This window comes from Carcharodon carcharias, chromosome 16, assembly GCF_017639515.1.
Source record: "Carcharodon carcharias isolate sCarCar2 chromosome 16, sCarCar2.pri, whole genome shotgun sequence".
NCBI lineage: Eukaryota > Metazoa > Chordata > Chondrichthyes > Lamniformes > Lamnidae > Carcharodon > Carcharodon carcharias.
Window position 1 is genome coordinate 81,939,072 of NC_054482.1, and position 23,059 is coordinate 81,962,130.

The 23,059-nt window shown below is 45.2% G+C and overlaps 1 protein-coding gene across 3 annotated transcripts in view; it reads right to left on the minus strand.

The window, feature by feature from the left end:
• The window catches only part of LOC121289122 (ERI1 exoribonuclease 3-like), a 453,717-nt gene that overhangs the window by 372,826 nt on the left and 57,832 nt on the right, over positions 1–23,059 (minus strand). For all 3 annotated transcript variants that reach the window (XM_041208189.1, XM_041208188.1, XM_041208190.1), the window contains exons 4-5: positions 9,405–9,464; positions 7,353–7,444 (exon numbers count right to left, since the gene is read on the minus strand). In XM_041208189.1, coding sequence (XP_041064123.1) covers positions 7,353–7,444; positions 9,405–9,464 — 152 coding nt within the window. The remainder of the gene's footprint in view (positions 1–7,352; positions 7,445–9,404; positions 9,465–23,059) is intronic.

Here is a 23,059-nt window from a genome sequence, read left to right on the forward strand (position 1 = left end):
GGAAACTGCTGATGTGACATAAGGTGTCAGAGGAATCACGGATGTAGGTGGGGAGGGACTGGACAAGGGGAGAGAGAAGGGAGTCAAGATAACGAGAAATTAGTTCTGTGGGGCAGGAGCAAGCTCACACGATCGGTCTACCGGAACAGTTCTGTTTGTGGATTTTGGGTAGGAGGTAGAAGCGGGCCGTCCGAGGTTGGGCGACTATCAGGTTGGAAGCTGTGGGAGGAAGATCCCCAGAGGAGATGAGTTCAGTGACAGTCCTGGAAACAATGGCTTGATGTTCAGTGGTGGGGTCATGGTCCAGGGAGAGGTAGGAGGAAGTGTCTGTGAGTTGACGCTCAGCCTCCGCGAGGTAGAGGTCAGTGCGCCAGACAACAACAGCACCACCCTTGTCAGCGGGTTTGATGATGATGTCATGGTTGGACTTGAGAGAATGGAGTGCAGTAAGTTCAGCAAGAGAGAGATTAGAATGGGTGAGAGGAGCAGAGAAATTGAGACGACTAATGTCGCGCCGACAGTTCTCAATGAAAAGATCAAGAGAAGGTAAGAATCCAGAGGGAGAGGTCCAGGTGGAGGGAGAATATTGGAGGTGGGTGAAAGGATCCGTTGAACGGGGAGAGGACTCCTGTCCAAAGAAGTGAGCCCAGAGACGAAGACGGCGGAAGAAGAGTTCAGCATCGTGCCGAGCCGAAAATTCATTAAGGTGAGGGCATAGGGGTATGAAACTAAATCCTTTGCTGAGCACTGAACGTTCAGCATCGGAGAGTGGAAGGTCAGGGGGTATAGTGAATACACGGCTGGGGCTGGGATTGGAAGATGGGGTGCGGACGGAGGGACAGGCAGGGGTGGAGGGTCTTAGATGGGTGTTGGTGTCGATGAGTTGTTGGAGCTTGCGTTCCTTAGCACTTGAGAGAAAGAGAAAAAGTTTCTTGAGGCGTCAGATGAGACAAAGAATAAAATGAAACTGGGGGCACGCGCAGCTTTTAAAAAGGGTACGGCGGTGCTGCTGGAGGGAGAGGTCGAGTGTGTTCATATGGCGGCGCATGGCACTGAGTGTGGATCTCAGGATGCGACGGGAACAGCAGTCCGAGAAACGTTTTATGTCCCGGAAATACCTGTAATCCTGGGTGGGTTCGAAACATGAGGGGTGGAATTTCAGTTCAAATCCATGTGGGGTAATTCGGAGACGGAGACAGTCACTGAGAAAGGAGATATGGCTGTGAAAGCGGGTTTTAGTAAACACCTTGTCAAGCACCAGGAGAGAAATGGAAAGCAATGAAGGTGAACAAGGCAAAAGAGAGATACGGAAATCTTGTCGCAGAGACGAGCAGAACTTCTTCAAGGAGGTAGGCATTTCTTGAAGAGCAGTGGCAGTCAATTAAACACAGATTAAATTAAACTCAATTAAACTTCTCTCCCCCCACCCAACCCCACCCCCCCACCACCTTAAACCAGCTTATATTTCACCCCTTCCTGGGATTCGCCTAGTTCTGTCGAAGGGTCATGAGGATTCGAAACGTCAACTCTTTTCTTCTCTGCCGATGCTGCCAGACCTGCTGAGTTTTTCCAGGTAATTCTGTTTATGTTTTGGATTTCCAGCATCCGCAGTTTTTTGTTTTTATCTCTGTGTTTAACTGACTGCCACTGCTCTTCAAGAAATGCCTACCTCCTTGAAGAAGTTCTGTTCGTCTCTGCGACAAGATTTCCGTATCTCTCTTTTGCCTTGTTCACCTTCATTGCTTTCCATTTCTCTCCTGGTGCTTGACAAGGTGTTTACTAAAACCCGCTTTCACAGCCATATCTCCTTTCTCAGTGACTGTCTCCGTCTCCGAATTACCCTACATGGATTTGAACTGAAATTCCACCCCTCATGTTTCGAACCCACCCAGGATTACAGGTATTTCCGGGACATAAAACGTTTCTCGGACTGCTGTTCCCATCGCATCCTGAGATCCACACTCAGTGCCATGCGCCGCCATATGAACACACTCGACCTCTCCCTCCAGCAGCACCGCCGTACCCTTTTTAAAAGCTGCGCGTGCCCCCAGTTTCATTTTATTCTTCGTCTCATCCGACGCCTCAACAAGAAACTTTTTCTCTTTCTCTCAAGTGCTAAGGAACGCAAGCTCCAACAACTCATCGACACCAACACCCATCTAGGACCCTCCACCCCCGCCTGTCCCTCCGTCCCCACCCCATCTTCCAATCCTAGCCCCAGCCGTGTATTCACTATACCCCCTGACCTTCCCCTCTCCGATGCTGAACATTCAGTGCTCAGCAAAGGACTTAGTTTCATACCCCTACGCCCTCACCTTAATGAATTTTGGGCCCGGCACGACGCTGAACTCTTCTTCCGCCGTCTTCGTCTCTGGGCTCACTTCTTTGGGCAGGAGTCCTCTCCCCGTTCAATGGATCCTTTCGCCCACCTCCAATATTCTCCCTCCACCTGGACCCCTCCCTCTGGATTCTTACCTTCTCTTGATCTTTTCATTGAGAACTGTCGGCGCGACATTAGTCGTCTCAATTTCTCTGCTCCTCTCACCCATTCTAATCTCTCTCTCGTTGAACTTACTGCACTCCATTCTCTCAGGTCCAACCCTGACATCGTCATCAAACCCGCTGACAAGGGTGGTGCTGTTGTTGTCTGGCGCACTGACTTCTACCTCGTGGGGGCTGAGCGTCAACTCACAGACACTTCCTCCTACCTCTCCCTGGACCATGACCCCACCACTGAACATCAAGCCATTGTTTCCAGGACTGTCACTGACCTCATCTCCTCTGGGGATCTTCCTCCCACAGCTTCCAACCTGATAGTCGCCCAACCTCGGACGGCCCGCTTCTACCTCCTACCCAAAATCCACAAACAGAACTGTCCCGGTAGACCGATCGTGTGAGCTTGCTCGTTATCTTTTCTCCCTTCTCTCTCCCCTTGTCCAGTCCCTCCCCACCTACATCCGTGATTCCTCTGACACCTTACGTCACATCAGCAGTTTTCAGTTCCCTGGCCCCAACTGCTTCCTCTTCACCATGGACGTCCAATCCATCTACACCTCCATCCCCCACCAGGATGGTCTGAGGGCCCTTAGATTTTTCCTCGAACAGAGGACCGAACAATCCCCATCCACCACTACTCTCCTCCGTCTGGCTGAACTTGTTCTCACACTGAACAATTTCTCCTTCAACTCCTCTCACTTCCTCCAAATAAGAGGTGTGGCTATGGGTACCCGCATGGGCCCCAGCTATGCTTGTCTCTTTATGGGGTATGTGGAACATTCCTTGTTCCAGTCCTACTCCGGCCCCCTTCCACAACTCTTTCTCCGGTACATCGATGATTACTTCGGTGCTGCTTCGTGCTCTCGTCAGGACTTGGAAAAATTTATTAATTTTGCTTCCAATCTCATCATTTTCACGTGGTCCATCTCTGACACTTCCCTTCCCTTCCTTGACCTCGCTGTCTCAATCTCTGGTGACAGACTGTCCACCAATATCCATTACAAGCCTACCGACTCCCACAACTACCTTGACTACAGCTCCTCACACCCCGCTTCCTGTAAGGACTCCATCCCATTCTCTCAGTTCCTTCGCCTCCGTTGCATCTGTTCCGATGATGCTACGTTCAAAAACAGTTCCTCTGACATGTCCTCCTTCTTCCTTAACCGAGGTTTTCCACCCATGGTCGTTGACAGGGCCCTCAACCGTGTCAGGCCCATCTCCCGCGCATCCGCCCTCACGCCTTCTCCTCCCTCCCAGAAACATGATAGGGTCCCCCTTGTCCTCACATATCACCCCACCAGCCTCCACATTCAAAGGATCATCCTCCGCCATTTCCGCCAACTCCAGCATGATGCCACTACCAAACACATCTTCCCTTCACCCCCACTGTCGGCATTCCGTAGGGATCGTTCCCGCCGGGACACCCTGGTCCACTCCTCCATCACCCCCTACTCCCCAACCCCCACCTACGGCACCACCCCATGCCCACGCAAAAGATGTAACACCTGCCCCTTCACTTCCACTCTCCTCACCGTCCAAGGGCCCAAACACTCCTTTCAAGTGAAGCAACATTTCACTTGCATTTCCCCCAACTTAGTCTACTGCATTCGTTGCTCCCAATGCGGTCTCCTCTACATTGGAGAGACCAAACGTAAACTGGGCGACCGCTTTGCAGAACACCTGCGGTCTGTCCGCAAGAATGACCCAAACCTCCCTGTCGATTGCCAGTTCAACACTCCACCCTGCTCTCTTGCCCACATGTCTGTCCTGGCTTGCTGCATTGTTCCAGTGAAGCCCAACACAAACTGGAGGAACAACACCTCATCTTCCGACTAGGCACTTTACAGCCTTCCGGTCTGAATATTGAATTCAACAATTTTAGGTCTTGACCTCCCCCCTCCATCCCCACCCCCTTTCTGTTTCTTCCCCCTTCCTTTTGTTTTTTCCAATAAATTATATAGATTTTTCTTTTTCCCACCTATTTCCATTATTTAAAAATATTTTAAAATCTTTTATGCTCCCCCCACCCCCACTAGAGCTATACCTTGAATGCCCTACCATCCATTCTTAATTAGCACATTCGTTTAGATAATATCACCAACTTCGACACCTATGTGTTCTTTTGTTCTGCTGTCTGCGACATCTTTTGATGATCTGCTTCTATCACTGATTTTGCCTACAACCACACCACACCCCTCCACTTCTCTCCCCCCACCCAACCCCACCCCCCCACCACCTTAAACCATCTTATATTTCACCCCTTCCTGGGATTCGCCTAGTTCTGTCGAAGGGACATGAGGACTCAAAACGTCAACTCTTTTCTTCTCCGCCGATGCTGCCAGACCTGCTGAGTTTTTCCAGGTAATTCTGTTTTTGTTTTTGTTTTGGATTTCCAGCATCCGCAGTTTTTTGTTTTTTAGTTTTCTATCCATCTCAATACACTATCCCCAATCCAATGCGCTTTAAATTTTACATGCTAATCTCTTATGTGGGACTTTGTCGAAAGCCTTCTGAAAGTCCAAATAAACCACACCCACTGGCTCCCCCTCATCAACTCTACTAGTTACATCCTCGAAAAATTCCAGTAGATTTGTCAAGCATGATTTCTGTTTCATAAATTCATGCTGTCTCTGTTCGATTCTGCCACTGTTTTCCAAGTGCTCAGCTATTAAATCTTTAAAAATGGACTCTAGAATTTTCCCCACTACCGATGTCAGGCTGACTGGTCTATAATTCCCTGTTTTCTCTCTACCTTCCTTTTTAAATAGTGGGGTTACATTAGCTACCCTCCAATACATAGGAACTGTTCCAGAGTCCACAGAATGTCGGAAGATGACCATTAATGCATCCACTATTTCTAGGGCCACTTCCTTAAGTACTCTGGGATGTAGGTTATCAGGCCCTGGGGATTTCTTGGCCTTCAATCCCATCAATTTCCTCAACACTGTGAATCCTCTATGTTTGTTGACGCCCATAGTAGCAACCTGGGTGTATAGTCTTGTATAGGCTTCAGTAGAACAGCTGAATATAGCACAACACCCAGATTTCAATGTATGCTGTGATGTTGAAACTGACCTTGAGTTTTCAGATTTCTTTGGGCCAATCGGCACTGTGCCAGTGGGTAGCCACAGCATATGTATCAAGTTATATATTGGCTGCCAATATTCACTAAAATTCAGAGCTTCCACAATCTTGCAAGCGTGTATGTAATTTTTGACACAGCATGCACATGATTTATGATGCAGCATGTTTGCTTGTACAAATACAATGTTAATCAATGTGCTGACAAGGTGTAGCAAGTATAACCTGACAGCTGTAAGTAAATTCCATAACTTAATGTTTCTCATTCATGCTAGCCAGATGTGTCTGGTGCAGGTTCAGAAACAGGCAGGAGGTGATTTGTGTAAGGAAAAAGAGTCTGGATTGGTAAACTTATTTTGCAATATAAATGCAACAAAAAACTGACCAACTCAATTTTCTAATGTGTCATCCTTCTATCCCAACCCATAGTACAATTTTGTTTATTCACTCAATGGATGTGGCCATTACTGGCAAGGCCAGCATTTTTTGTACATCACTAATTGACCTTGAGAAGTTGGTGGTGAGAAGGTGGCTGCAGTCTACGTGGTGTAGGGATACCCACATTGCTGTCGATTAGGGAGTACCAGGATTTTGACCCAACAACGATGAACGAATGGCGATATATTTACAAGTCAGGATGGTGTGCGACTTGCAGGAGAATTTGCAGGCGGTGTTCCTTTGTGCCTTCTGCCCTTGTTCTTCCAGGCAGTAGGGATCGGGGGTTTGGAAGGTGCTGTTGAATTAAGACTGTAATCTGGTGTATTTTAAGATAATCCTCTTTGGCTTCTGCTAGCATATAAGGATCTTGGCTCTGTACCTATCCTAACTACCAACTTAAAAACTTAAATGGATCTGAAGGATCTCAGTTCAACCCCACAGCTGCTCCATTACCAAGACCACTTTCTTCTTCTTCACACACTGCCCACCTCTTACGAGCATACGAAATAGGAGCAAAAGTAGGCCATTCAGCCTCTCAAGCCTGCTCCACCATTCGTTAAGATCATGGCTGATCTGTTTGTGTTTCAAATTCCACATTCCCATCTACCCCCGATTCCTTTGATTCCCTTGCCTAATAAGAATCTATCTACTCCACCTTAAAATGGTTCTCGGCTGAAACCTTAACTCAGGAATTTTTCAAAGGCTGTCTTAATTAGCCTCCCTATCTTAACTTACAAAAGAAGTAAACAGCATAGCTTGTGTTCTCACTTGCAGGAAGTTGTATACTCTCTTCATGATCGTTGTACACAATGAACAAATTTCAAATTCCTCAGTTCAAATTACCCCAAGGTTTCCCAACTCTAATTCAGCAATCTTTTATTCTGTGCTCAAACATTCTTAGTTCTCCTAACACCAGATTACTCTTTGTCCCTTACTTCTCCCATTCACCACCAGTGCTAGCTCATTCAGCCAACTCTGCAACCTGCTCTCTAGCTGATGTCATCGTCCCACCTTTCACCCTGCTTCAAGAAGTCTCTTCAATAGACATCATCTTGATCATGCTTCCATTTCACTAACCCAATATTTTCCCTTCTGTTTGGAATTCAATGCTGTTCCTCCTAAATATAAAGCACTTAGAGATGTCTCCTGTCTGCAGAAAGCATTAAAGAAATAAAAGTTGTTGTCAGAAACAAGATGCCAAATAGATAAGTTCTGTTAGGACCAGCAGGCCTGTTGCATTAATGAAGATAATAAAAATACTAACTGGTCATTTTCAATGTAAGAAATAAACACAAAATTCCCTTAACAATCCAGTATTGTAAATTCTAATTTCTTACATTGTTTTTAAATCCCAATCTCCACAGGTTACAAAGATGGAATTGATTTTAGGATCCAGCAAACCTTCTTTTCGCATCCAGTCATCAACCATCTGTAAAGAACAAGAAGATTGATCAATGAACAAATAAAGCTAAAGCAAGCTTATTTCAAATGCAAGACAGCGGTTATGAAACTTTATTCAGTATTCTGATGCAATATCTTGTCTGTGCTTCTTTCAACAATTTTTACATATTACATAAAATCTACAGCACAGAAATCAGCCATTTGATCTGAATGGCTATGGTGTTATACACCACATGAACCTCTTTCCACTCTCCATTCTGCTTTTCATAGAGTCCATTCACTTCTCCCTCATGTATACATCAAGCCTCTCCTGATATATGTCAATGCTACTTTCTTTAACCACTCTGCATGACAGTGAATTCTACATTCCCACCATTCTCTGTGTAAAGAGGTTGAAGGATGATAGTGTGATCGAACTTGTTGAAGGTTACAGAGATTGAAAAGGACAAGGAGAGCACATGGTGATAATGGTTATAGTCATGGAGGATGTTATTCATGACTTTTAATTAGTGTTGAGAGAAGGGTGGAAACCTATTTGTAGAGGTTTAAACATGGAGTTGCGGGAAAGTTAGGCACAGATTTGGGAGGCAACACAACAGTCAATTGCTTTAGAGGGGAAAGTAAGGTTAGAGTTGGAGCAGGAGCTCACAACAAACAGAGGGGATGAAAGTGGGTTTTTAGGAGGGTGTAATGATGATGATTTTGAAAAGAAGTCGTACACTAGCTGAGGAAAGGGAACTATTTACAATGTCAACTACCATGGAGGCCAGGAAGGGAATTTTGGGGGTCAGCACTTTAGTAATGTGGACAAGGGAGCAGAAGGTGGATCTTGTGGATAATATCAGTTCAGAGAGGGCATTAGGGGAGCTAGGATGAAAACTAGAGAAAAATATAGGTTCTGGACTCGGACAGGGGAGAATCTTGGTGGGAGGTATGGCTTGATGGGCAAGTGGATGAGAGATGTGACAGATACAAGCTTAACAGATGGCCTGAATCTTATTGACAAAGAAGTCCATAAGCTCACTGTACATATTGTTGCAAGTGAAGGTGGAAGCGGCAAGGGAGAGAAGTTTAAGCAGACCGTCGGTAATGGAAAACACAGTCAGGGATTATTGTTACTTTGCAGGATGCTCTTGGAGTAGTGTGTGCTTTTCCACAAGAGAACAAAACACAATAGTGCTTGATATGATCAAACCAAATGTGGCAACGGATGGCTAAATCAGTTATGCACCAGATACACTCATCTCTGCCCCTCAGGCTTAAGGAGGCAAAGATGGGTGCGATAGAATGGGCCTATCTATCCCATTGAAGAGGCAGAGAACAGCCCATAATGTACAATTTATACAGTTGAAAGCTAGCAGCAGGTAAAATTAACACAAAAATTACCATGGTATTGATTCTCTTATATGACAATGTTCCAATGTTGCACATTGAACATGACTTAAAGGTGACTGTGTCATTGTCTAAATTTTCCCAGCCAGGCCTGACTCCTGGAACAGCCAAAAATAGCCTGCTTTGATAGCTGCAAATGTTGATTGCCAATAGGTTTGCATTGCAGCACACATTATGCTCTATTGCACTGCTAAGTTTTTTCAACATGGTATTTCATCAGTTTCATTAAAGAAGTGACTATGATTTGAGAAACAAATGACCCTATATAGGTAAAAAAAGCTCATAACTATAAAGTTAAGGCAACACTTGATGTGATTTACAATCTTACCAAAACTCAAGGGCTAATCTACACATTCTATCCCACCTCAATATAATGGAAGCACTGAAATTTCTCTTTTCTGATTTGAAATGCTCATTAATTGGTAACTGCATGGAAACGAGTATTGTTAGGAGGGCCACATGAAAAGATCATTGAATTATAGGGTCCAATGCATTCGTGTTCATAAAAAAAGCTCACTCTGATAAGCCAAAATTATAGGTACATTGATGAAATCAGTTAAAAATGAAGTATAGTGCTAAGATGTTATCTTATTCACCTGAAGGGCTTGATGTAATGTTGGTTTCCCATCCACCATGGATTGCACAATCCCTGTGAGCTACAGATAGAAAATAAGAAATCCAGTTACAAACAGATTAAGTTATTACATGGCTGATGATTGTGAAAATGTTGAGTTTTAGTAACATGACAAAAAGCAATACATTTGACAAAGGATGATACAGAAAGTTTATAAAGGCAACCTCTGTCCTGAAATATTGCAAGGGACATCTAAATCAAATTACTATGATGAGCCAGAGTAGAATGTCCAATCCACAGGCCTTAACACTAAGATGAAAGCAAAACACTGCAGATGCTGGAAATCTGAAACAAAAGCAGAAAATGCTGGAAACACTCAGCAGGTCTAACAGCATCGGTGGAGAGAAAAACAGAGTTAACATTTCGACTCTTTTATGACTCTCCTTCAGAGCTAAAGAGAAGTAAAAATGTGGTGACATTTATACTGTTTAAGGGGGGGTGGAGCAGGTGAAACTGGATAGAAGGCCAGCGATAGGTGGGGGCAAAGGAGAGATTGACAAAGATGGCATGAACAAAAGGACAAAGGGATGTTAATAGTGGTGGTGCTGGCTAAAGGAGGTGCTGATGGTGGCTTATCCTTGTCCTGCTATTATCACATTCTGCTTTCTTACCTTAATGCCATAATCAACACCTCCTTTAGCCAGCACCGCCACCATTATTTGCCCCTTTGTCCTTTTGTTAGATTTAGAATTGTTCATACATGCTCTGAGCTAAATCTGCCGAGTGCAGATGGGAAAACTTTGGTGAGACAAGGCCAGGTATAAATTGATAAGCTGCTTTATTTATAGACAACAAGTGAACATACAAAGATGCGGAAGTAATGAAATCTATTCAACTGACCACAGAGAACAAGAAAAATTAACTATACCACACTGTTCCTATTAAGTAAGTATGCTTCACTAGGCCAGGTTTCTTCCCCAGACCTAGCTGCTTGATCGACTGTGCCTGTGTCCCTTTGTTCTTTTGTTCTCTTCTGTCCATGCTCCCAACCAACATGAAGGTTCTCTCTGTGTGTACTTCTCCTTTCTCTGATCCGCCAATAGGCTTTTCAGTAAAACCAAAAATATATTGAAATTGAAGTAAATTCTCAGTTCTATTGCCAACCTTGTTAAGGCAAAAGAAAGTTGTATAGAGACGAAAGCTCCCAAAGATTGGAAGGTAAGAAGCATCAGTTCAGAAATTGCTGGGACAATAATGCGGAGTTCACATTAACAGACTGATGATGGTGGGCAAAAAAATAGCAAATTGTGGCAAGGAAGAGATACACCATTAGTTGTGAAATACCATAAATTGCTGGACAATTTGCACTGCTCAACAATTAACCTCACAAAACAAAAACAGCCATCAACTTCCCAATGAATGTCAAGAAATTGCTGGATTTGTGATGTAAATACGAAGGAATCTTGCTGCAGCTGGCATTTCATGTTATAAGAGCTCTGATAATGACTTGATTTATGGTTCTGAGATTCTACTCAACCTTGGAGGTGTAGAAAGGGACTACTGGTGTCTCACTCCTGCAGGTAAATTTTTCCTAAAGGTTTTTAAAATTTTCATTTTCTTCTTTTAATTTTTTTTTCTCTCTCTTAATCCAATTTTTCTTTTCCTCCTTCACTTACCTTTCTGTGTCTAATTTCACTCTAATTCATCCTCTTCCCTTCTCCATTCATCACTTGGTTTCATTCTCTAGCCTTAAATTGTATTGGTTAAGGAAACAGACCATTTGACCTGATGTTCATGAGATTCTAAATGTACGTACCTTTCTCAATGCACATTTCCAGCTACCTGCAGCGCAAAAACGCTACGATTTGAAAGGTTAGGAAAAAAATCCAATTCATACCACTCCCCATGAGATGTGCCATACCAGCAATTTCTGGGTCAAAGTTTCTAGCTAGCTATCTATTACACCAATTAAAGCTGCATCTCAGTTGTTGTATTCAAAGCATTTCTCCTTTTAACACTAGAATTAACAACAGTTGGAAAAAAATCTGAAGTCCCTGAAGCTGAGCAGCACAGCAGGAGATTGGCCTATAATGGGAGACAGAGGAAGAAACCAGAAAGTGTAAACGAAATATAAATTTTGAAAGTTTTCATTTACTTAATCTCTCACAGTCAGATTTTAACCTATTGTAAGCATCAGAATACTTAGATGAAAGAAAGCCATCCAGATGCTATTGTAGCAGAGTCTTGTTTTACAAAATTGGTATGAAGCTAATCTTCATGCAAAATAGTCACTTGATAAATATTTTGAAACAGTGGCCAGAATCTTCTGTTTGGCGAGCGGGGGCGGGCCCTGCTCGCCGACACGTAAAATGTCCGGCGTGTGTCCCACACACACACATCCTCAGTTCGGTGGGTGCACAGCCAACTCTGCTGCGCACCCGCCAAACCGTCAAAGGCCTATTAAGGCCATTTAGATTCCAATTAAGATCATTAACTGAGCTGCCCGTCCAACCTTAAGGTTCGCGGGCAGGTGAAGAGCCTAAGCAGCCTCCGCATTTATCATGTTACCTCATCCACGGGCAGGACGAGGTTTCATGAAAGGTTTATAAATTAAATAAATTTTTAAAATTAAAATTCATTGACATGTCCCAACTTATGTGACACTGTCACATGAGGGAACATGTCTTAAAATTTTTTTTATTAAAATTTTTAAAAATCAAACTATCTCCCTGAGGCAGCTCTGTGCTTCAGGGACATTTCTGTGCTCTTTCACGCACATGCATTCTTTTGCACAAGCAAGAAAGAGTGCAGGCCCTGACTCAACCTACTCCCCGCCTGCACAGGAAGCACACAGCGCTTCTGGGTGCATGTCACGCTGGACAGGCCTTAATTGGCCCGCCCATGCAAAATGACAGCGCCCAGTCGATCGCAAGCAGTGATCGGCTGCGTGTCTGCTCCCACCCAGTACCCCCCTCCTCCCCCCACCCGATGGGGAGAAAATCCTCCCCAGTGGAGCATTTTCCTACTAAAATAAAGCAGAAATCCAAGCAACCAGCTCATTTTGATTTGGTTAAAAAAAACTCAACAAATATCACTCCTTAAACAGGCAGCAAGCACTCAAGGGCACAATTTAACCAAATGATATATTTGCCCTTCAGGGTTAATAACTGCTAACTGAGAAAAACCATGTCAAGAAACACTACCATTTGCTAACTACCATTCTGATCTGAAGAAAAGGAAATTTATGTACTAATTAGAAGTGATTCAATAAACATCCTTAGGCTGCTGGAAGAATAGGTACTCCCAAATTTTCAATTCTCGCTTTATTTTGCCTTAAATTGATGAATATAATTCAGAAATATTAAAAGTGGATTTGGAAACAGTCCTTTCAACCCTAGAGTGGGGTTCAAATCCAGGCAAGTATTCATGATACCAGTTTGCTCTCTCTACTAGCTGTGAACAACCTTAAGATAAGTCTTTGTGCAATATCAACCTTATACATGGTGGGCATAAAGTTTACATTGGAAAACTATCCATAATAGATCACTAATTTGGGATATCACTCAAGACACCCACAAAACTGGCTGTTTCTACAAAATAGAAATTTAGTACAACAGCGATGTTTTTGAATTTAAGGAAAGTTTACCTTCCTCTTTCAACCAACGCAATCAAAAAACAAAGACAAAGGAATTTGTCACTCATCTCATTTGTTGTTTGTGCCACCTTGCTGTATGCAATTGACTGATATAGTTGCTTAAGTGCTAACTGCATTCCAAAAATAATTAACTAGTTATGAAGTGCTTCGAGACTTCGTGAAGTCTTAATAAGGCACGGTATAAATGCAAGTTGCTTTCTTTGATCAAAGTGGAGAAAGAGAAAAGATTTTCCACCCTCCAATGTAGAAATATCTCAACTTGATGGCAATAAAAACTATAAATGAATTGCACAAAAAGAAGTAATTCCAGACCATTTATCATCTTTGTTCATTTGACACAGCTGTGATCAAGTTCAGTTTCCTAAGCTAACCCAAAAATTATAACTTAAAATGCATTGCTCTGCAGAGTGTTGACATGTTAGCAGCTGACTATATTTTTTACTGCATGCTCATATAGTTAACACCACTGTAGCATCACAGGACAGGTGAAATTGCATATACTTTGTGAAGTAAGCACTGAATGGCTACAGCAGTTAAAACAGCATTACAAATTCTATCTTACAATAGGGTTACAAATAAAACTTGTTCATAAACAAAAAGTTCTACTATGTTTAGTACAAATAAGTTTTTTTTACCTACATACTTTTCTAGAATAATTTTAATTAGTTGAGAAAAACAAGCTTATTTTTCAGGAAACTGATACTGTTTTCATGAAAAATGTGCACTATATCTTTTAAGGTTCAATATTAATCAATTTGGTGTGTCACAGTATAGCAGAAGGATAAAAGTGCTTCATATCAGGAGGGCATTCAAAATTATTGTCAAATTTGTTCATGTCTGGATAGTTTTTTTTAAACTTGCTAAAATATAACTGAGTTATTAGGTATTAAAATATCATCAGGCAAGAGGGAATAATTGAAAAAAAGAATATAACTGGAAAAATGAGACAGAGACTTTTGTCTGAACCTATAAGCTTAACAATGATATTGTAATTTGATTGATGGGTGTTGAGATACATCCAGTGTTGCGAATGCTCTTCAGAATAGGGTGGAAGGTCAGTCAGGCAGTAAAGTGGACTTCTATCAAAGCGTGGAGGTTCCACAATGTGAAGTGTAAATGCAGTTAAATTCTGCCAGAATTTTCCCTCCAGAACTGTGCAGAAATCCATCACTTTGAAGCCAATTAGGAATGTCATGACAGTATGATAATCATTTTAGAGGAAAAACAGCACTAAGATTTATAAGATTCTAGAATACTATTAAATCTGCCTTTATGGTGGGAAATGTAATCCCTGTCCAAATAAAGGATTTTGTCATGGTATTTTTAGCACTCATGATTATGACAACATGGAAAACAGTTTTGCATATTAGGGTAGATTTCTGTAACATGAGCTGAGACATTCAGTGACTTTTTCATCAACAACACCATTATCCAGGCACTTATCTCACTTCTGTAATTTACGTATAAATTTGGAGTAGTTACCTCCAAGTGCATTGAGACAAAATTCTCCAATTCCCAGCACATCATTCCTTGTCACAGCACAACATTCCTTGTCACAGGCAGGCCAAGAAACTAGGGAGTAGTGCAGCAAAAGTTAGCACGCTCACCATTAGATTTACAGCCCCAATTTTGATGCAGAAACACTCACTTGTCTTTACATAGCCTCTTTCATGTTAAAAAGTCGTGTGGCACTCCACAGAAGTGTAATTAGACAAAATGGACACTGAATTAGGAGGTGTAGAATTCTGGAGGTTTGTAGGCCTGGAGGAGGTTACAGAGATAGACAATGACAAGGCCGCAAAGGTACTTGAACAAGAATGAGAAGCACTGAGAAACTGAGAACCAATGCAGGTCAGCAAGGAGGACTGAGATATCCAGTCATCTATCCAAAAAAATAATTCATACAGTTTATAATGCTTACTGAAATCAATAAGGGAAACGATAAAAGCCAGCACAGGATATTTTTCTTGGGTTTTTATATACAGGTTTTTGACAATGAATTCATGGAAAATGAATTTCACGCTGGATGGCCAATTAAGGCCTGCCCAGCATGAAACGCTTCAGTGCAATGGACGGGAAGGGCCGGGCGGGGTCCTGTCAGCTGTCGGGTCCAATGGCGACCCAGCGGGCGGTTTAAAAATGGCATAGGCAGCTCTTTGAAGATTGCCAGGGGAGAACATATGTTCAGAGTTCTGAAGGCAGAAGCCATGGCCTCAAATTCGCTGGAGATGCTAGGCAGGAGGGCAGGTCAGGTGGGCACTCGACCCACGCACCCTCCCCCCCTGGTTTTCGGGCGAATGCCTCGTGGTCCTCCTGGAAAGGTGGCTGTCAGGAGGTGAGCCCTTGTCCCAAGAGATGGAAGGAGAAGGCCCCTGCACCTGACAAAATGAGCATGGGGGAGGGGGTGGACCTGAGCCCAGGTCAGCAGGTACTAACTAGCGTACATGTGTGCAGATCCACAAAAGGTTTAACGACTTGCTGTGCTCAGCAAGGATGAGTACCATGTTGGCATGGATCAGTGTGGTGAAGTGTTAAGATCTGGCCGTAATCCCGTGAAGCTCAGGCGTGTTAGAGTCGGAGTGCCAACTGTCAACGAGGGCGGAGATGGCCAAGGCGATGAACCCTGGCTGCTTAGACTGAGTGCCTTGAGGCTTGCATTATAAACTGGTATGTGCCCTGCAAGGTGTTCCTCAGGTGGAGTTGGCCAGGCTGCAATGGCACTACAGGTAGAGAGTGGACTAATCCATGTGCCTCTGTCCTTTCAGGAGATGACGACCCATAACAACATTGAGAGGTCACAGTGAGGCAGAGGCCCCCCAAACCTCCTAATCCTAACCAGATTCGAGCAGGACACCTTGGAGCTCGGTCAGCCGGTTGCGGAAAGACTGGTGTTGATGAAGGTAAGAGTACAGTGCACAGAGGTGAGAGTTTCGGATGTTGCAAACATTCCTGTGTAGTCTCATCATTGATGGGAGCCTCAAAACTGGATTCTGCATTGATCACTGAAAGATGACGGCACCAATATGCAGATCTCCATTGTCTCACCAGGGTGCCTGGTATGTACAGGGACAGTGTGATGACTTAAACTAATGACATATCATTTTCTCCCTTAGGTTCGCCAGCACGTACTCAATCGCAGGGCCCTGAAGCGCCACTTCTAATGCCAGAGGACCACCAAGCTTCACATGCACCTGTGTCGCACCAGCTCTCTGAAGCAGGCACCAGCACAGATACCAGCACCTCGGTGGGCGTTAGGTCTTCAGCTAAAATATCAGAGCACAGCAGTGAGGGCACTTCACACTCACTTGAGGAGCAGGCAGAAGCAGAGAGTGCCCAAGGCACCGGCAGTCGGAAGACCGCTGGAGACCAGGACGATGCTGAGTTGAAGGCAGAAGATAGGCCACTGGAATTGTCCATTAGGCAGCAGATGCTGGATGTCCAGCTGAATGTGTGGGAGAATGTGGCAGAGATCCATGAGGGTATGCGTGGCATGGTCTCTGTTGTGGAGGAGTCTATGCACCGCGTTGACCCTCGGCCGAGCGCACTGCCTCCTTCATTGAGACAGTGATGACTCTCATGGAGAGGCAGTTCCAGAGACAGAATCAGGGGTTCCTGGGGCTGTGCTCGGACCTGCAAGCCCTCACACAGTCAATGACCTTAGGTGCTCAGTGCCAGTGTGGGAGATGGATGAGGCACCCAGTATCCCAGCTAGATGCCCATCCATCAGTGGCGAGCAGGGAGGTTCAGAGCGACCTCATGTTGGTGCACGAGCTGCCTATTATCTCTGCAGGCTCCTCTAAGGGTGTCTGGATGACAACAGCAGCTCCTCCACCCCTCTACCGGTGACCATTGCACCTGATGAGGCTGTGATGATTGGAGAGATGCTATCCTTGGCACTGGCCGCTCCCTCCCAGGTGAGGCCAACATAGGCTCCACTGACCAGAGGACAACCGCCTAGGTCAGCAAGGCCAGCGAGAACAGCAGAGTTGGCAGTTTATCTCCAATGCCACTGCCAGTGAAGAGGGAGACACTAAGACGTAGCACTCACAAACGTGAGTTTAAGGCACCATGAGCACAAGAGGGACTGGTCAAAGGTGATCTTCTGTTCTGTAATGTTTTGCTTATGTTTACTGGCCTGGGAATGAAGACCAGAGAAGGTTATGTTCATTTGTTTGGATTGTCAAAATGAGATAAATTTTGTTTTCGTCATAATGGCCTAAGTATGCTTCACCTTTTAATTTTTTTGGTGCAGGGTACACCAGTATGCAATGCTGGATGTAAGTGGTTCTAAACTTCAATGCACTGGCACTGAGTGGACTTTGGGTTCAAATGAAAGGGTCATTTCAGACATCGTTGATGGAGGCGGCAGCCCTGGCATGAGGTGGAAGTAGATCTTTGACAGCCAAGCTGAAGAAGTGTTGGACCAAGGCGTTCCTGGTGTCCCTACCTCCCTGAAGGATACAGAGGTCTGCCTCCATGCTCTCAGTGTTCTCCTCATCATGCTCCTCTTCTGACTCACTACTGGATTCATCCTCTGTGTCTGTGGAGCTGCGTCAGGATCCTCTTCCTCCAATGGGTCCACCCTTGCCAGTGCTAAATTATGGAGGGCGAAGCATGCAACAACTATCAGTGACACCCGCTCTTGGGGATATTGTAGCACCCCCTCCGAACGGTCCAGGCATCGGAAGGTCATCTTCAGAAGACCTATGGTCCTCTCTAACACCACCCTTCTGGAGACATAACTCCTATTGTAACACTGCTCTGTCTCTGTTCTTGGGTGGCGGAGAGGGGTCATATGCAACTTTTTCAACATATTGCCTTTGTCACCCAGCAGCCATCCATCCAGTCGGGCTGCAGCACTGAACATCCTTGGCAACTGGCAGTGTCTGAGGATATAAGCGTCATGGGAGCTGCCAGGGTATCATACACAGACTTGCAGAATCTGCGTCCTGTGGTCACACACTATCTGGGCGTTCATAGAGTGAAATCCCTTCCTGTTGACGAAGGCAGCCGACTGTCCCACTGGTACCTTGATGGCCACATATGTGCAGCCGATTGTACCCTAGATGCGGGGGAACCCAGCAATCACTGAAAACCCTCTGGCTCGCTCAGCCTGGCTGGCCTCATTCATACGGAAATGAATAAATGTCATTACCCGCCTGAACAGAGCTTCTGTCACCAGCTTGACGCAACTGTGGACAGCTGATTGGGACACTCCACAAAGATCCTCCACTGACACCTGGAAAGAGCTGGATGCATAGAGTTGAGGGCCTCTGTGACCTTCAGAGTCATTGACATGAGGTGTCCACCCACACAGTTGGAGGTAATCTCAGGCCCAATCATCTGACAAATGGTGGTCACCGTCTCTCTGGAGAGGCGGACCCTCCTTCGGCATTGCACCACGGACATATTGAGATAGCTGCATCACCACCTGTAAACACTGGCAGCAGGATAGTGGTGTCTTCTGCAGCCCCTTCTGCCTTGTACTACGTGCTGCCCCTGCATCCCTTGTGCCTGCGCCTCTCCTCCCAAAGGTCGCTCCCTGGAAGCTGCATTGGGACACCTCGCCTCCTCTCTCTTCTGCCCCTCTCTTCCAGCTCAAAGGAGGTGCCTCCAGTGGAGACCACAATCCCCATTACCAGGGTAACAAAAGGCTGTCTGAAGCCTGGAAGGGTCCACACGGTCAAAATCCTCCAGGGGCCTTGGAGACACCAATGAGTTCTGGAATGAAGCCCAGGAATGCTAAGAATGAAGCTTAGAACAGAGGTGAAGCTGTCAAGTTCAAATAAGCAACCAGCAGCAAACTATCTCCTAAACTCTTCATTACTCACACTGGCAATGCTGCTGACTCTTTGTATCCCTTGGATGGGATTTTGCAAAATGTGAGCTGTCTGCCTGCCAATTTACCCATGCGATGAGCGTGAAATTGCACAGGCAATGTAAAATCGGGTTATTTGGGCTTTTAATGGCCTTAAGTGGTCTTTTAATTGATGGCAGGCATGGCTCCGACACCCGCATGTGCCTGCCGACCTGAAGATTGCGCGTGTGCGGGATGATGTTGGGACGCTCGCCTGATGTCTTCGCGTGCTATTTTACGCCTGATCAGGTCGGGTGCGCGCCCGCCCCATGAGGCATAAAATTCTGCCCCTTGTTTCTGACTTTAAGGGTTCTGGTTAGACCACAGCTCCCAGTCATGTGTGCTGTAATTATCATCTCTCTTGGCTTGCAACATGGCAGGGAAAATGGAGAGTTAACAGAGGAAGGCAAGCTGGTCAATGAGGGTGGAGGAAGAGACGGAGTAGGGCTCTTAGCAGGAGGCCTTATCCATCAGCACCTCAAAGTGAATTTCTCTTATCTAAAACTAAAGTAGGGAAAGTGTGCGCGGTGTCTTTATTTTACAAAGGAGGTGCTCATTGAAATTTGTCACCTCCTGCAGGCAGACCTGCAGCCTCAGAGTGAGCTGAGGACAACACTACCAGTGCCTGTGAGGTCTACATGCAAATTGGAGCAACAAGATCTCTAACATCTCCCAGTTTGCAATCCACTGCTAGATAAAAAAGTGATTAATGCTCTTTATGCCAGGAGAAGGGAGTATATTGTATTGTCTCTGACTAGAGGGAAGCAGTTGGAGCATGTGGCTTTGCCAGGTTAGCAGGCTCCTCCTTGGTGCAGGGCACACATGGCTGTGCAGGCACCGCATCCAAAAGCAGTGGTGTAATGCAACCATAGAGGGCTCCCAATCCCTGAAAGTGCAGTTGATGTGCAACCATGCTTTGCAGATCACACAGGTGAATGGCTGGCATCCTGAAAGCAGTCATGAAGCCTTTATTCTGCACCAGTCCCTGTTCCATCAGTATTTGAGCCACCACGTCAAAACAAAGGGTGGCTGCTGGGTGACAAAGGCCATCCTCTGACCACATAGCTCTGACTCCAGTGCTAAATCATCACATACGTGGGCAGCATGCATATAACAAAGGCCATGCTGCCACACAGAACATCATTAAGCAGGCCAATGCATGCTGAAACACACTTCCTGTTGCCTGGACCGCTCTGGCCTTTGAGAATCCTTCAGTACTGTACAGAGCAGGTGTCATGATTTGTTGTGGTCTGCTGCATCCTGCACAAACTTGCCATCACAAGAGCACTGCCCTTGCCACAGCCCTATGGCAAGCAGCTGAGGAGGAGGAGGAAGGAGGCAACTACCTTATCCCCTTTCTGACTGGGCTGTCCACGATTGCTTGCTTTGATACAGCACCATTAAACACAACCCTAATTCCCCATTCGACAACAGTCCCACACCTTACCTTCCATCTGTCACTGAACATCACAGTGTCTTCTTCACATCAATGCTGAAATAAAAGGCATCACAAGACAACTACTCCAAACCAACTCGGTCATGCAAAACATCCAATATTCCATTTAAAAAAATCAATGAATCACCCTCATGCTTTCCACTATTGTGTCTGCAGGTGCCTTTGCAGGCCGAGAATGGCTATGCAGTGCTCCCCCACAGTGGTTGCAGTATGGCTGGGGGAAGATTGCTGACTTACAGTGAGGAAAGACTTCAGGTGGCCTTGCAGGACACCTCAGCAGCTCTGAGCCTAGAAGATGTGGCTTTGGACCACCCTTGGGCCGCATGGACAGCAATCTGATTGGTTGGTTGACTGACGACAGCAGGGGCACTGGCAGAGTGGCAGTGTGGGGGGACAAGAGAGGACTGCAAGTTTGTACTCCAGAGAGCCACTGCCACTCCCCCAGGGCAGTGCTTCAGTAATCCAGTAATCTGTTAGAGGAGTGTTCTGACAAACCTACAAGCCCCTTTGAGCATTGATATCTACAGCTACGATAGTAGCAGTCTGAGTTTGCATGGCATAAGCCATGCTTACACACAAGCTGAGATTGCAAGATTTCAGTCTGAGTATCCAGTCCAGCACTCAGGTACTGGGTGGCTCCTGTTTGCAGTGCAACGTTAACTGAGACTTCGGCAATCAAATGCTGCATAATGGTCAGGCCCGCAAGTACTCTCATGCAGCTGTTCACCACTTCCATGCTGGAAAGCATGGAGACCAAGCTCTGTGCAAGGTTCTGTGTTAAATTGGTACCAAATTCTTCCGTGCTCCTTGACTGTGACAGCAGGTTTTCTGATAAGCCTGCCATTACACTAAGCATTTCATTGCACAAGCCAATCAGCCTTTATCTGTAGATAAAAGCAAAAAACTGTGGATGTTGGAAATCCAAAACAAAAACAAAAATAAAAATACCTGGAAAAACTCAGCCGGTCTGACAGCATCTGCGAAGAGGAATACGGTTAACGTTTCGGGTCCGTATGACTCTTCAACAGTTCTGTTGAAGAGTCATACGGACTCAAAATGTTAACTGTATTCCTCTTCGCAGATGCTGTCAGACCTGCTGAGTTTTTCCAAGCCTTTTTCTGTACACTGCCTCATTGAAAAAAACCTTATCCAAGTCCCCTGCAGCACAACTCACCCTCCAGGGAGCTAACAATCGCACTACTCTTTCCCTCTGCCCAAGCTGTAGGCCACTTATGCCCGGTGTGCATCACCTACAAGTCCCACCTCTATGTTACCCTCTAAACCAGTGTCTGACCTGATGGCTCTGAATATGAGATCAAATAACAGTGTTTCTTTGTCATCAATGTCTTGCCCCAGCACTCCCCTCCATGGGGGTGAAGATATTCATCAGGTACTGCTGTCTGCACTTGTGGGCCAGCTTGCCCTGCAAGAAAGAGGGAAATAAGTCAGGGAGTGTGGTGCAATGTGTTTGGGTGATGTAGTCGTCATGCTTGAAAAGCTGGCAGTGTGTGCAAGCTGAGAGATGTGGGAAAGAGTGTGCAAGGGTAAGGTGAAGCCATGAACATTAAGAATTAGTCCTGCTTGATAGTGAATGTTGGTATGTCAGTGAAGCGGGAGTAGTGAATTAAACAATGTGTGAGGATAGTAGTTGTTCATTTGTAAGGATAAGGTATTTGAAGATACATTCATTGACCTTAACTACTTGTGCAAGGTAATTAGCTTATTTTGGCACTGCATTCAGGTCCTTGGGACTCCACTGATGGCGCTGACAACAATAGCCACCTGCTGCCACTGCCTTCTCAGTGTCAATCTGGAGGGGCTCCCTGCACCCTGTGAGAAAAAAACCTCCTTCCTCTTGTCCATTTCCTGCACCAAGCTTTCTGTGCTGCATCAGAAAGCCTTAGAGTGCACCCCCTGCCTGATGCACCATTTTCAATCTTCTTCCTCCTGTGAGATTCTTCCACAAACAGTTCTGGCACCTGCTTCCCTTTAAGAGGTGCTGGTTAGCTTTAAGTAGCGCAGGCCAGCTTTAAGTGATGCTAGCCTCACACAAACTTGGGCCTCCTGCTGTGGCATGCAGCCACTCAGCAGTGTGTGTAATGCTGGGCTGCATGTTACCGTAATTTAAATTAGCAGGGGCATATAGTTTGTATGCTGCCTGCAGATAAATGTATGTGCACAGGTTCATTGTACATTGCATTTCCCGCACTATTATCAAGCCTTATTCAAATTTTCCCCTAATACGTCCTAATCTATATATATGAGCAATCTTTTTCAAATGAAACATATGCTGGAAATCATATTTGCAGATAGTTTCCGCTTGTATCTGCTGCTTTTGTGCTCAGATGCTAGTACCATATTACAAATTGGGGAATTATAGCCAATACCACTTAAGCTCCAGGATCTTTTCTGTAGGTTGAAGACTTAATTCGCCAGCATGAAGCCCCACCCATGCATCCTAAGTGGAAACCTTACCTCAGTATTTACATGTAACCTTCTAAAAGATAGCTACCTGTGTAAGGAGTTCAATAAGGGAGGGTCTGCATTCTAGTTTAAAAATGGATGTCAAATGGAAAAAAGTGATAAATCACAAAGATTGCAAGATGCAGCAATTTACTGCATCTCTAGTTAACCCCTTTGGAGGTCACTGTATTAATTCTCCTCCATAATTATTTATCAACTAAACGACAGCCTCCAGAGGGGTGACGT